Source organism: Pteronotus mesoamericanus, unplaced genomic scaffold (assembly GCF_021234165.1).
Source record: "Pteronotus mesoamericanus isolate MK-2021 breed Mesoamerican mustached bat unplaced genomic scaffold, CSHL_Meso_final scaffold_167, whole genome shotgun sequence".
In the NCBI taxonomy this organism is placed as follows: Eukaryota; Metazoa; Chordata; class Mammalia; order Chiroptera; family Mormoopidae; genus Pteronotus; species Pteronotus mesoamericanus.
This window is the reverse complement of record NW_026555308.1, coordinates 587,153-601,498: the sequence shown is the minus strand read 5'-3', so window position 1 is coordinate 601,498 and position 14,346 is coordinate 587,153. Positions and strand designations below refer to the sequence as shown.

General features: G+C 54.0%; 2 protein-coding genes across 2 annotated transcripts; one reads left to right on the top strand and one right to left on the bottom strand.

Annotated features, from left to right (window-relative positions):
• Positions 1-867: 867 nt before the first annotated feature.
• PERCC1 (proline and glutamate rich with coiled coil 1) lies at positions 868-3,164 on the bottom strand. Its single transcript, XM_054589189.1, has 3 exons — positions 3,112-3,164; positions 1,808-1,817; positions 868-1,718 (listed from the first exon to the last, which is right to left on the bottom strand). The coding sequence occupies exon 3, from the start codon at positions 1,690-1,692 to the stop codon at positions 868-870; it is 825 nt and encodes a 274-aa protein (XP_054445164.1). The 5' UTR covers positions 1,693-1,718; positions 1,808-1,817; positions 3,112-3,164.
• A 7,510-nt stretch (positions 3,165-10,674) lies between these two features.
• On the top strand, positions 10,675-13,675 carry LOC129083565 (ubiquinol-cytochrome-c reductase complex assembly factor 4). Its single transcript, XM_054589362.1, has 2 exons — positions 10,675-10,770; positions 10,846-13,675. Exons 1-2 carry the CDS (start codon positions 10,739-10,741, stop codon positions 11,219-11,221), a joined length of 408 nt encoding a protein of 135 aa, XP_054445337.1. The 5' UTR covers positions 10,675-10,738; the 3' UTR covers positions 11,222-13,675.
• Positions 13,676-14,346: the final 671 nt, after the last annotated feature.

Here is a 14,346-nt window from a genome sequence, read left to right as displayed (position 1 = left end):
GTACCTGTATCTATCAGAGCCTGGAATTCCCTCCAGGAGTCAAGAAGGACCAGGCAGCTGGAGTGACCAAGAGGATCCATCCTCAAAGCCTGTCCATCCCCACACTCCCAGAATGTCCTTCTCTTGCACAAGCCCTGCTGAGCCCCAGGCCCAACCATTTTCCTGGGCCTTCTTGCCAATAGGCCCAGCGGCCTGGAAGCCACCCCCACCCTGAGCTGGGTTCCCCAGCAGCCAGGCCGGCCCAGCCTCAGGATCTCTACCTGTCAGCCATGCTCTTCAAACCTGCAAGGTGCCCAACAGAGAAGCATCTCTTCCTGTCCTAATCTGGGGGCCAAACAGTATGTTTGCTCATGCACTCAGCTGCGCCGCCTCCTCCTGTCTCTCCAAGACAACCCTTGCTCATCTGGGTCGCTGGCCCTGCCACCTGCTTCAGGAGAGGCCACCTGGGACTAGCCAGCGGGCAGGCAGTGGGAGGGTTGCCCTTGAGAATCTCGGGGGCTGGTCTGGATAGGCACAGTGTGTACGCCCCTTGAGCCCATAGTCTCCAAGTGGCCACAGCTTCTGCCGGCCCTGTCATCCTTTCCTGTGGGCAGAGCTCCAAGGGCTGAGGCCAGGGTCGCCGGGTCAGGTGCTGGGGACTTTAGCCCCTGCACATTCCTGCCCTGCTGGCCTCTGGTGGTGGCAGCTCCAGGTCCCAGGAGGAGCCCTGCCCCTCTTCCCAGGCCTGGAAAGTCCCCACCTAGGCTGCTTTGTCCTTCTGGTGGCTGCCCACCTCGGAGGGCCCCAGAGCCCCTCCCAGCAGGACAGCCATAATGAGATTCCAGACCGCTGCTGCCCCAGCTCACCGCTGCCAGGCCTGGCTGCTCACTAGGCCTCAGCCAGCTGCATCCCCTCCAGGGTCTGGGCACCCCTGCCTGGCAGCTCTGGGCCAGCCTCCACTGACCAGCTAGCCAGCAGGTCACTGAAGTCGGGCGTACCAGGGTGCAGCAGGCCCAGGGGGCTAGGCGCCGGCTCCTTCCAGAAGGAAGGGGGCAGCTTTCTCTGGGTCATGGGGGTGATGTGGCCGTACTTCTGCTCTAGCCTCAGCCGGTGGCCAGTCGACCCCCTGGGCCCTGAGAACTGCCGCAGCCCATAGTCGAACAACTCAGCCAGTGGCCCCAGTGGCTGCACCCTGTCCCCACCAAGGCCTGTCTCATGCACCTGCCCCTGGGGAGCCCTGGGAGAGTGGACCCCAGGCTCGGTGGCCTTTTCATCATCAGAGAACCCACCCTGGGCCAGATGTGCCAGGTCTGTGCAGTAGAGCTCCCTGGCTGAGCTGCTGGCCGGGTGGCCGTCGGCATAGATGTCGCAGGCTTCTGGGTCCTGCCCCCTGTCCTTGCGGCCAAAGTACCTCTGGATGTCACCGCTGATGAGCTCAGAGAACCGCAGCAGCTGCAGTGGCATCTCGGCACTGCTCGGACCTGGAGGGGCCGCTTCGGGGACAACTGCGGCCCAACCTGAGCTCTGGGGAGCTGGGCTGTGGGCCCCTGGCCCCTCACCCTCCAGATCCTCTTCTTCTTCCTCCCCCACCTCCTCCTCTTCCTCCTCCTCCTCAGAAGTGTCTGGGGGCTCTGGGTCTAGGGGCAGGAAGGGCTGAAGGGATGGCCGGGGAAGCTGGAAGTCACAGAGAGGTCGGATCACACCTGTGGCCATGTCCTCCACGTTGGAGCTTCTGGGGCCTCTGGGGCAGCAGGCACCCCCTGGGGAGCGAGGTAGAGAGGGGACAGGTTGTCGGTCAGGGCCCGCAGCCCTCCTGGGGGAACTGGGCACTAGGGCCGCTTGTTCTTGGGGAGGGAGCTGAGCTCAGAAATGGGTGAGATTTGGAAGAGATGGGGCGGGGGGCCCCGTGGCCGTGGGCATGGCCTGAGTTGGGTGGGGAGAGCCTGCAGAGTGTAGGCCGCGGGGTTTGAAGTGGCCTGCCGGATGGGCCCGGGCCCTATGAGCAGTGCACCCTGAAGGGTAGTCAGAGGGAATGAGGGTGGGTGACAGCGTGGTGCTACCAGAATAGCCAACTGGCAGTGGGGAGAAGTCACAGAAGAGAGAAGTAGGGGAGGTGGGAAGGCAGCTGCCCAGGGGCTGAGGTGGGAGTGGGTTTGGGGCCTTGAAGAGCAGAGCCCTTGTCCCCGTGTGGGGTTGCTCTGGCTCTTGATAAACAGCCTTGTTGAGTCCTGCGATGCCCACACTGAGCCCTGGAACTGACTGTCTCGGGACCCAGAGCGCTCGCAGCTTTGCGGGGCTTGGGAACCAGTGCCATTTCTCCCATCCCCCATTTCTCCAGTCCTGTCTCATTCTAATAAGTGCAGTCACATTCCCAGGCTTTCATTTGTTCTCTGTTAGGGGAGCAAGGGGTGAATGAGACAATGCCCCAGGATTTGGCAGGGTCAGCGGGAGACAAAAACGCCTATGGGCCTTCGCTTGGCTGGGGCTTGGGACCACAGGGAGGGGATTTGGGGAGGGACTGTGAGGGGTGCCTCTGGCTCTTGTCTTGGCCTGCAGCCAAGTGGGGGGCACGGGGGGGCGCTTGTTCTCATGCCAAAGCCTCCCCCCACCAAAGGATGTATCAGGCATGCCCCTCTGGGACAGGGAGGCAGGTGAGTGAGCCTGGGGAAGAAGGAAGAAAGGAAGGAGGGAAGAAAGGAAGCGAGGGAGGGAAGGTGATTTGGAGAGAAGGAGAGGGGTCTCCTAGCTTGTCAGGAAACACCTTCCGGGGGGCTGGGTGAGTCCACAGGCATCACCGAGAGTCAGGTGGACCCGGGGAGCACGGGCCCCCTCTCCTCCAGGTAGGCCGCTGACCGTGCTGTGCTCCCAATCTTGTTTACAGGCCCATCTTCCCTGCAGGGGCATCGAGTGGTCCCAGCTGTGGGGTGGTACCCTCCTTCCCCCAGCCCATGCTTTCTCTGATGCAGGCCAAAATGGCCTGCTCCTGCCCAGCCCTGCTGGTGACCCATCCCTGTGTGTGGGTGGTCCACAAAGACCACCTGGGCAGAAGGGCCCACAGCCTTCCTGGGAGGGAGAGGAGGCCAGACCCCATAGCCAGGACCCTCCCCACTTGCTGCCCAGCCCTGCTCTTACCTGTGAAACCTGCAGCTCTGCTGGGCAGGCCACCTCCACCTGGGCTCAAGCATTTATAGCCGAGCTGTGCTGCCGGCCAGGCTGGCAAATATTTGGGGACTGCATTGTCATCGCAGACTGGGCAAATAGAATCCGTTTGCTTTAGCGCCCAGCAACCAGGGCCCAGCAAGGGGGAGCCTGGGCTTGCCTGGGGACAGTAGAGTGTTTGCTGCACGCCCAGCTGGCTCACACCCGGCCGAGGACCCTTATCTCCACTGCTGATTGGGGCCCCAACCAAGCCTTGTCAAATAGGCGGAAAATTAAATTTCATGCTATTTTGACTTCTGGAGTAGCCTTCTCTAGAGGACACCCTGCTTGCACAGCGCTCTGGGTGAATGCGGCTCCTGGCCAGCGGCAGCACCTGAGGAGGTCAAGGGAGGAAGCCTGGGGACCACCGGCCAGAGCCCAGGTGGAGGGAGGGCTCAGGCAGGCGGGGCCTCTGGCACTCCTGCTCAGCCCTCTCCTGCCACCTCACACGTCCCAGAGCTGCGGTTGAACTCCTGCTCCCTCCCCAGGGCTTTGTCCCCAGGGTCTAGGTTAAGGTGGCACCTCCCTTCTCTGGTTCCTTTTTTGGCTTCCACACCTTTCTTTGTGGGGTCTGGTAGCCCCCGCCAGCCTTGTGGAACCTGCTGCACCTCCCCAATGCATTACAACCACAGGCAAGACCCCAGAGCCTCTGCCCCCTGCTAACCTCCCATCCTCCCAGGTGGCCCAGCCCCTTTGCCCTCTGGTGCTGCACAAGTGTCCTGAGGCTACCATAACCATTCACCACAAACAGGGTGGCTGAAAACAATGGAGAGGGGTTCTCCCACAGTCTGGAGGCCAGAAGTAAAAAATCCAGGGTCTTCGGGGCTGATTCCTTCCAGAGGCTCTTGCGGGGAATCAGTCCCGTGTCTCTCTCCTGCGGTGCGGTGTCACTGGTCAGCAATCCATGGGGTCCCTTGGCTTGTAGCCAACCTTTGCCTCCGGGGTCACTTGGCTGTCCCCGTCAGTGACTATGTCCACGTCTTCCTCTTCTTACAAGCACACCGTCACTGGATCAGGGTCCGCCTACTCCAGCCTCGGCTCCTCTTAACTTGATCACGTGTGCAAAGATTCGCTATCCCCATAACATCCCAATCGGATGTCAAGGTGGATTCGAGTTTTGGGTTCACTGTTCAGCCCAGTAAGCACCCTCCATATGTGACCATGGCCCCCATCTCATTGTGGCCACTGCTGGGTGCTTTGCTCCCCTGGATCAGCCCCTGTGGTGCCGTCTGGGAGGACCCCAGAGTCCCACCTGCTGTGGCTCCCAGAGCAGCCACTGCTTGTGGTCCAGGTTCTGAGGACAGGACAGAAGCCCCCTCCCAGCTTGGCATGTGTCCAACCCCTGGGTCTGATGGTTATTCATGGGCCCCTTCAAAATGCAGGGGTCACCCATCCATTGGACTGGGAGGGTCACAGGTGCCACTCCACCCCTCCCTGGGTCCTTGCCCTTCAGCTCCAGCCTCCACCCCCTTCAAGAGGGGGTGATGCCTCTCCTACCCAATGACACCCAGGCCTTTCCTGCAAATGGGGGCCGCTGGGCAAGTCTGCCGTGATGATTGCTGCCAATCATTTCTCAGGCACCTGGAGGGCCACACGCAGATGCTCGGTGCCACCGCAAGAACAGGATCTGCCTGGGCCAAGCTGGTGACCTGCCATGAGTGGGTCTTCGAAGGTGCCGAGGTTGTCTGCCTGGGGCAGGACCAGGGAGAGGGCAGTGGGACAGGGCCACCGCAGGCCCCAGGAAAAGGCTGCAGGAAGAGAGGAAGGGTATATGAGAGGCCAGGTCTCTGTAAGGCCTATGGATACAACTGGTCATTATGGACCCTTCAGCATGCCCTGCGGTGAGGCCATGCCCCAGGTGAAGGGTGTCTGGCTAGGATCAGTCCCACGGGTCCAGTCCATGTTTAGACCTGAGTCCCCCAAAGACTGACCTCAGGCATAGCTACAGTTCTGCTCCGAGACTCTGGTCCGATGACAGTTGTCCAGGTCCTGCCTGTGGGGTGGCCCTGCCCCAGCCATGGCTGACTCCCTCTGACTCAGCACAACCCAGCTGTCAGCCATGATCTTCAGGAGGTCTGGGCTGGGGTCCCAGGTGGCTTCCGGGCTGCTGGGGCCTCTACACTGCCTCTCCGCCCAGGCCCTAGCCCTCGCCCTCGCCCTCGCCCTAGCCACTGCTGCTCCTGCCCTCTGCTGGCCTAGGGAGCTCCCTGCCCTTACATGCCCTGGACTCCGGGGCAGTGATTTTCAACCAGTGTGCCACAAGAATTTTTAAAACATGCAGTACCTGACTATTGAGTCAGGCGCACTGACTTCTCCCTTAAGTTGTCAAATAAAAAAATAACAACAGCCAACCCAACAATAGCTCTCTGATATGAATAAATCAAAATTATATTTTTTCTGAAAAAAAATATTTTTTGTCAGATTGGGAAAAATATATTTTTTGGTGCGCCAAAGAACTTTAGTAGTTTAGTTTATGCGTGCCATGAGGTGAAAAAGGTTGAAAATCCCTTCCCTAGGGCCGTACCCCAGCAGCTGCTTGGGCTGTAGCCACAACGCCCCCTGCTGCTGGTCGGGAAAGACCAGAGCCTCCTCTGGCCTCCAGCCCCCTTCTGTGCCAGGCATGGGCTGGGCGCTGGGGGCAGGTGGACTGAGGAGGACGAGACGCAATCCTGCCCTCGAGAAGGTCCCAGTCCACGTGACCAGCGCAGGTCATTGCGGGACGCCGTTGGGAGCAGGAGCTCACCTGGCCAGACTGTGGGAAGTGAAGGTGTTCCTGCAGAGGGGGCAGCCTGGAAAAGCCCCAGACCTCAAAGAGCTGGTGCCCCTATGGTCGACTGAATGATGGCCCCGAAGATGTCCAGGCCCTAATCCCCAGGAACTTCAGATATGTCATCTCACATGACAAAGAGACCCTGCGGAGGTGACTGAGGTAAAGACCTTGAATGAGAGATGATACTGGGTCCCCATAAAAGGAAGGCAGGAGGGTCAGAGCAAGAGGAGGAGATGTGACAACAGAAGCAGGTTCACTGTTGGCTTTGATGGTGGAAGGTGGCCATGAGTCAAGGAATGGAGTGGCCTCTAGAATCTGGAAAGCAAAAGGAAGCGATTCTCCCCTGCAGCCCCTGGAGCGCAGCCCTGGAGACAGCTTGATTTTCAGCCAGGGAAACCCATTTTTGACGGTACAGTAACAAATAAGTATTGTTTTAAACCACCCAGCTTGTGCTCCTTTGTTTCAGCAGCAAAAGGAAACTCACAGCTGTTTGGGAAGAGGAACCTGGCCAGCGCATGTGGGGCGGGCATCTGGACACGAGAGGCCTAAGGCCAGAGACGGGACTGGGGTGGGGAGGCGCTACTGTCCCAGTCCCAGAAATCAGTGACGGAGCCTAACGGGGCACAGTCTGGGGGTTTAAGAATAGTGGACAGGTGTGAGAAGGATTTAGAAAGCAGATCTTGGATCTTACTAGGGTGTCACTGAATTATCCCCTTTCTTGGCCTTGAGCCATGTTCACAATGGACCCAGGAGTCTGGTGGGGCCATCGTGAACTCTGGCTTTTGTTACTGGCGAGGCTGGGTTGCGGTACAGCACCCTGAGTGGACCTCAGATTGACAGAGAGATACAGTTTCCCACACATGTCCAGCCCATGTTGGGTGGCTGGCCAGGCCAGCGGCATAGGGGCCCCAAGTCCCCTGCTGCCTGCTCAGCTCCTAGGGTGGGGCTGGGGGACAGGAACTCAGGCACTCGAGCGGGTGCCAAGCATATGTCCCAGCATCTGTTCCGAGCCAGCCTCCTGTTTTGGGCAGTGTTGGCCCTTTTGGAGCTCTGTGTCCATTCTGTCCCCATCAGCCCCCACCTGCTGTCAGACCTCAGTTCCCTGGGAGTAAGGCTCTGCCCTTCCAAAGGTGGTGAACCTGCCTGTCCCCATGCACCCCATATTGATCTTCCCACGGAAAATCAATAGCTCCAATATGTCAGCTCTCCAGTGGCGCTACAGTGAATCACTCCCTGCTCTGGGCACACGAGGGCTGCAGCCTTCCTGCCCATTAGTGGGACCTTAGACCTCGTGTGAGGTTTCTCTGTGTGCTTTGAGATAACGAAAGCTGAGGTGTTAGTTTATGTTCTTGGGAGCAGGGAGGGGGACTTAAGAGCAGGCAGAATTGGCAGGATCAGGCACCTGTCACCCAGTGCTCAGCTAGGCCTGGGTCAGGGAGGGGAGAGCCCCTCCCCCGATGCATCTGGTTGTGGCTTTGCCCACTTTGGGCTCCAGTGCACTGAAGGGTTAAGTATCCTGTAATAGCTGGGACTGTCACTGCCCTCCAGCCTAAGCCGCCTGGAACACACCTGTGGTTAAACAAGGTGGGTTTGTTCTCCTTGCAGCCAGGGAGAATGTGCATGGGGACATGGATGTCTCAGTAGGAGGGTGTTAGAAAGGGCTGTGCATTCAGGCCAGTGTTGGGTGAATGGCCTTGCTCTGGGTTGCACACTGTCAGGAAGCAGGGTGACCCTGTGAGTGGGTGCCTGTCTCAGTCTCCTGGGACTGCCCTAAGGACCACAAACTGGGTGATTTAAAACAACAGAAAACTGTTTTCTTACAGTTCTGATGGGCAGAGACCCCAAACCACAGTATGGACAGGAGTACGCTCCAGCTGAAGTCCCCAGGGAGTGTCTCTTTCAGATCTTTCTCTGAGCTTCTGGGGTTGCTGGCCATCCTTGGCATTCCTTGGCTTGTGGCCGCATCACTGCAACCTCTGCCTCTTCACATGGCCTCCCCTCCTGTTTGCCTCAGTGTTTTTTCTCCTCTTCTTGTAAGTATACCAGCCATTTGGTTTAGGGCCCACCCTATCCAGTATGATCTCATTTTAACAAATTATACCTGCAAAGACCTTATAGCCAAACAAGGTCACGTGCTGAGGTTCTGGGTGGATGTGAATTTGCAGGGGATGGGGAGAACACTATTCAGCCCAGTACAGCATCTTAAAACATCAGAAGGAAGGCAGAAAAGGCAAGGCTTCCACATGGCTGGTGAAGGAAGGCTATTCCTTCTTTAGCCAGGACAGATGCATTTGGTCTTTTTTGATGTTTGGGCTGTCGTGTTTGTATTCAGATGTGATTACATAGGTGTTGTGTTTCATCTGGAGCCATCACAGTCATGGAGAGGCCTGGTCCAATGCTGATGTCCTCGGACAGTTTATGTCCAATGGAAGACCTGGCTCTGAGCACCAGGTAGCTCCTGGAGGCCAGGAGCTGCCATCCTCTTCAGACTCTAAAATCTATGTCTTTTGTTTTTTTTAAATCGTCACCTGAAGACACTTTTTTTGTTGCTTTTAGAGAGAGAGGAATGGAGAGATAAACTTTGGTTGCCTCCCATATGAGCCCAGACCGTCAATCCAACACCCTCAGACTGGGAATTGAACCTGCAACCTTTTAGTTATGGGACGATGCTCCAACCAACTGAGCCACACCAGTCAGGGTTACAAATCTATGTTCTTTACATTAGGCCTTCACCTACAACAGAAACCAAGTGACAGCAGGAGCTGGGTACAGAGGAAGAGTCAACTGGACACCTGGGTTTGCTCATTCTTTGTTGTGGTCATGAGCTGCTCCTCCCAGACCCTGGCCTCAGAGTGCCACAGGAACCTGGTGGCAGTAAGAGGGACCTCTACTGCCTCAGGATAGAAGGACATTTCCATGCTGTCCAGTTATCAATCGTAACGGCTGTCCTGGGATCCACCAGTGGCATGCCAACCACAGAACCAGTCCCAGCAGCAGCCTGCTAAGTAGGTGCAACATTTTACAGCTGATGAAGCAGAAGCTCAGGGGTTAAGTCACCCATCTAAGGTGTCTTCTTTCTGTTACCCATCCAAAGCAGTCATCCAGCTCAAACCCTCCAGAGCCTGCCAGCTCTGCTCCTACTCTACTGTCCCTAGGCAGCTTGTGTCCTGATGCCCTAAAGCATCCCAACCAGATGGCTGTATCCACCCACTCAGCAGCTCCACCCCTAACCTCAGGGCTCTTTGATCTCCACCCTGTCCAAAAAGCCCTCCAGAGTGATTCTGGCCCATCCTTCCACTTCACGCCCCCTGCTCCCACCCACAGTAGGTGCTCCTGGGGTTCCCTGTGGGTGACTTGGTTTGGCAGTGATTCCAGGTCTGGTTCTGTGGTGGAAATGGTGGGGCAGAGCACAGTGAGGAGGATCTGGGCACACAGATGCCTCTGTTGACATAGCAACTTTGAACTCCTGGGTTGGGAGCTGAGCTGTCACCAAGCATCTGGAGCTGGGCTTCTTGGAGTGCGGAGGGCTCCCAGATGTTGCTGAGTTCAGAACATTTCTAGCCCACCACCCTTGCTCTAATGTCTGGAGGGTTCCTGGGGGTGTAAGCCAGGAAGAAGATGCAGGAGAAGGGTGCTCCAGGGGCAAAGATGTTGAGCTGGCTAGCACATTATTGTTCACAAGGTGGCCTCGTGATTTTATTTTGTCACCAAGTCACCCCACCCCCAACATACACACATCCCTACTGAGTATGTGATGATGCCTGGACGCTCCTATGTGGTCTTCAGGCAGGATGGCTCAGCAGAGCCAGGACCAGTTTGCCTTGAGAGCAGAAGGCTCCGGAAGCTCTCCTATGAAGCCAACTGGGGAACCAGGCAGAGCAGGAAGCCCCAGGACACCCTCCCAGCCTGACTCCGGAAGGTGGAGGGAGCTCACTGCAGCCTCATCCACAAAGAGGACGAATGTTAGGCTATGCACACGTGGTTCTGCTGGGCAAGAGAGGGAGATGAATCCAAGTGCAAGATGTCTTCCCCTAAGAGCCCTAGGTGTTCCCTGCTGCTTAGGGGGAGGAATGACGGTCTTGCGGCGGGACGAGCACTGCGTGGCAATGTCTGTCATGCAGAGTGGTCTGGCCAGCCCTGGGACCTGAGCAGCTTTGGGTGTAGACACAGCGTAGAGCAACGGAAAGCGCCAGGCCGTGGGCGTGGGCGTGGGCCTGCGCCGGTCCCAAGGACACAGGGGTGCTCCGTGCCAGGGAGAACCGGAGGGCAGGCTCTGCGTTCACCGAACTCGGTCCTACTGGGGAACGCTAATAGAGGCAACATGATGACTTCCGTGACTTAAAGTCTCATGAGAGCAAACTGAGCCGCAGCAAGACTGCGGGGAGGAGGTGTCCAGCACGGCGCCAGGGATGCAGGCTTAGGGCGCCAGCCTTGGGCGAGGCCGACTCGCTGGGGAGACCGCTCTGAGTCCAGCTCGTCGATAGACGACGACCACAGCCTGCTTTGCCGGCTGGCTTCCATCTCGGCGCCGCAGCCCAGGAACCCGCAGGCTAATTCTTATTCGGACTGGTGAAGAACTACATTTTCCGGCATGCCCTCTCCGCTTGCCGAGGCCGGGACTGCGTCAAAAGAGGCCGCCAAGAGGACATGCGTCACTTCCGTTGCGCAGGTGGTCCCACGTTCAGTAGTCGTGAGCAGAGACTTGGAGCAGACTCCGGTTTCCGGCATCGCGCGACGGAAGTGACGCATATATCAGCGCGCCGCAGAGCCAAGAGCAGAGTAGAGGTCGTGATGAATCGCGTCCTGAGGGTGCTGGCGGCCGGGTGAGCTCCGCGCGGTCTCGGCGGGGCCGAGGGCGGGCCCAGCGTGTGCCGCGCTCACTGCTCTCTTTCTTCCAGGGCTGTCCGGGAGCTGAGGCTCGTGCGCTGGGCTTCCCGAAGCCTGCATTCTCCACCTGGTTGCCGGGCTCGGGCCCAGCCTGAGGCCCAGGGCGAGGAAGAGGACGACCCTAACCGCCCCATTCTGTTTTCCTCCAGCAAAGCCAGCCCATATCGTTGGACGGTGGAACATTCCCTGGGAAGGGAGCGGCAGCGGCCCTGGTCCAGGGTGCTGCCCTTAAGCCTATCCCTCATGGCTCTGGTCATTTGGTGCTTCTTTAGACAGGAGACCACTGCGGACCGCTGGTTGACACAGGTGTTGGAAGAAGAGGTGCCGGAGCCCAGCGATCGTTCCGTGGAGCCTGAAAGTCCGGCTGCCCACGGGGCGAGAACTTAAAGGGGCATCTGCTAGGAGGCAGCAAAGGACCAGGCAGCCGCCCTTTTGGTTTTGACGTCGCGTTTGACCGTTTCTGTTGAGGTTATGTGCGTTCTCAGACTGAAGGATTTGTTTGGATGGCTCATCTGGCCACGTTGACCTGGCCATGGTGACCCGCAGGAAGGAGAGAGCAAAATATCAGCAGATTGGAAGCGGTTCCTTGCTTGATACTTGATGCTCAATTAATATGTTCAAATACTTTTTGATCCATAGAAAAAGTTTTAGTTAACAGCGTGTGCTGTTGTATTTGTGATTTTGTTCAACATTATCATGTTTCCAAAGCAGTTCTGGTGACACTTGTAATTCAGTTTGTCGGTCATTTGTATTCTGAGACAGAATAACTGGCAGAAGAGTTAAACTATTTCATAATGTACTGTGGTGTGTATAAATTTTAATTTGCTAATTTGAAATTAAGTTAATACCCTTTCTTTGCATCTCATTAAAAAAGGGAAGCTTTTAGTCCTTTTTCAATTCCTTTGTTTTTCTTTCTTTTTCCCCCCAGAATAGGAACTGAGGGAAAAAACCTAAATAAATGTAAAGTGTGGAATACATTATCAAACAATACCAGAAATAATGGAATTTAGCTCTCTGCAAATTTTTATTTTTAGCAAGGCAACAGCTTTTTGAATAGAATGAAACTGATGGATATTTCTTTTGACAAAGACAGTGTTTTGGGTGTCTAAATATGTTTTTCAAATACTTATTAGGACTCTTGCTTAATTCTGAAATACATCATGCACGAAAGGAAGATTTTATTTACGTAAGCTTCTAGTGAAAGGTTTTACCTTGGCATGTGTATGATGCTGAAGTTAATTGGAGGTGTCTCTCACTAGGGCGTTTAAAGACTACTGGCTCTACGGCAGTATACTGGCATCTCACAAGGCCTCTGCTGAAGTGCTCAAAGTGTCTGGCATACCTTGGTAAATTAGCTTGTTAAGGAGGTGGGACTGATACAAGTTAATGTGCATTTTTTAAAGATGGAAAGTCCAAGGTTTGGAAAGACCCAATCATAACTCAAGTTACATTGTCAATCCCCGTGGAAACAAAGAACTGAGCTGTCCTTCATCTGACTTGGTGTTGTGAACTCTTGTTTGAGCAACAGGCTTGCAAACCAGAACTCTTATTTTACTCTCACTAGCTCCTGCAGGAAAAAAAAAGTCAATGAGGAAATTTTTTGTTTTAATTAAAAGTAACTCACAAGGAAAACAGTATGATTGATCTGGTAAAGTTAGACACTGTAATAAGCAAAAGGAAGAGAGAACATGTTATCATGCAACAGATTTTCAGTGCCTCCAGGGCAGCTATTAATGAGGACTTTTCTGGGTTTTGTCATGAACGAAAGGACCCAAGGCCCACTGGCAAGTGTGGGCACACCCTCCCAATACCTGGACTTTACAAAGGGGTAGCAATAGAGTAGGTAGACAGGTAAACTGTAATTGAAATCGTTTTATTATTTAACTTCATAGTGTGCTTGTCTTATTTCCCCAACTGGGCTGTAGGTTTTATTTTTCTGAGGGTGCTGGGGACATCCACGTCCTCAGGTAAGCATCCAATAAGGATTTGAGAGGCAGAGGATTAGTGTAAGCATGCTAGAGCAGAAGCAGTTGCAGTGATTCATGAGATGAGAAATTATTGGGCAGAAGAAGGAGAAAATCGTTTTAAAGAAAATTGAAGGAATAGGAGGTTAACTAAGTGGTCTCATGTCTTCCAAGCAGCTGAGCAATGTTGGAATGTTCTGGCAGTGCTATGCATTTACCCCCTACTCCAAAAGTAAAACACAAATTTACAATGTGATATTTCATATGTCTAGGCACTACCCTACCCTTTTAAGAGCAGTCTTCAAAAGCACAAAAAATTACACTGAATTTTTAATCTAGCAGAATTTTCTTTGATCTCCTCAAGGAAGATGCCTCATGGGTGAGGAGGAACAGTAAGCATCTTTACTCCCATTTCTATGGCAAAGATCCCCAGATTTTAAATTCTAGAGCCCCAACTTCCTTTTCTGAGCTTGAAGGAGCTCTCTATACATCTGTACTGGACTTCACAGATTCTTCAAACACTTTAAGTCCAAAATGAAATTCATTTCTTCCCAAACCTGTTTGTTATGTATCCCTTCTAAGCTAGGGACCTTGAAATTACCTTAGACTTTATTATTTCTCTCTTCCTGGCAGTCTTCAAGATCTGTTGATTCCTCCAACAAATTTATGGGCTGGGTCCTCTGCTTCATTTTCCTGCTGGATCTTAGGAAATTAATTAATTATTTATTTGCTATTTTCCAGGTTCAAATGTAATGTCTGTAGAGGTAATGATTCATTTAGAAAATGAACATAAAAATACTCATCCCACCAGCAAGTGATAGCTTTTGCTTTACTGTGTTACTTGTAGTTCAACAAATAAATAACTTACATACTTGGGAACAAATATTTGGAAGTGTTATATCTTGCTTTCTTTTTCATTTAAATAGCATCTTTCATATCACTAACAATTCTCAGGTAGCATTGCCATTAAATTATGGCATAGCACTCAGAATTTAACCATGTCACAATTACTGGGCTGTTAGGTGCTCTCAAGTTTTTGCTAAATGACTGATAATTATCTTTGTCGTGAACCTTATTCTGAATCTGATTCATTTTTAGGTCAGAGTTCCTAGGCATGGAACATTATTTTCTGTGAAGGTCAGCATCTGTTTGCCCTCCCAGCTGTGCGTCAACCTGTCTTATTGCAAGCCACCAACATCGCAGGTTGCTGTTGAGAACAAAAGAAGTCTGCCCACTCCAGTGCTCATCCCTTGTTTTCGTTTGCATTTTTTTTTATTAAGTAGCGGAGTTGAACAATTAAAGAATGTCTCTTCTGCCGCACGTTTGCAGAATAATGTACTCTGGGCCTGGGTTGTGTCCTGAAATGCACACCCTGGTTCTTAACTCCATGGCCGGCTGAACAGGGGCAACTGGTAGCTGTTTCTGAGTTCCCACCCTGTTGGGGACAGTGAGCCTCGGATTCTTCTTTAAAAATCAGCTTTATTGGCTTCCAGTCAAGATGGCAGTGTAGGCAGACATGGCTTACTTCTTTGTGCAAACACATCAAAA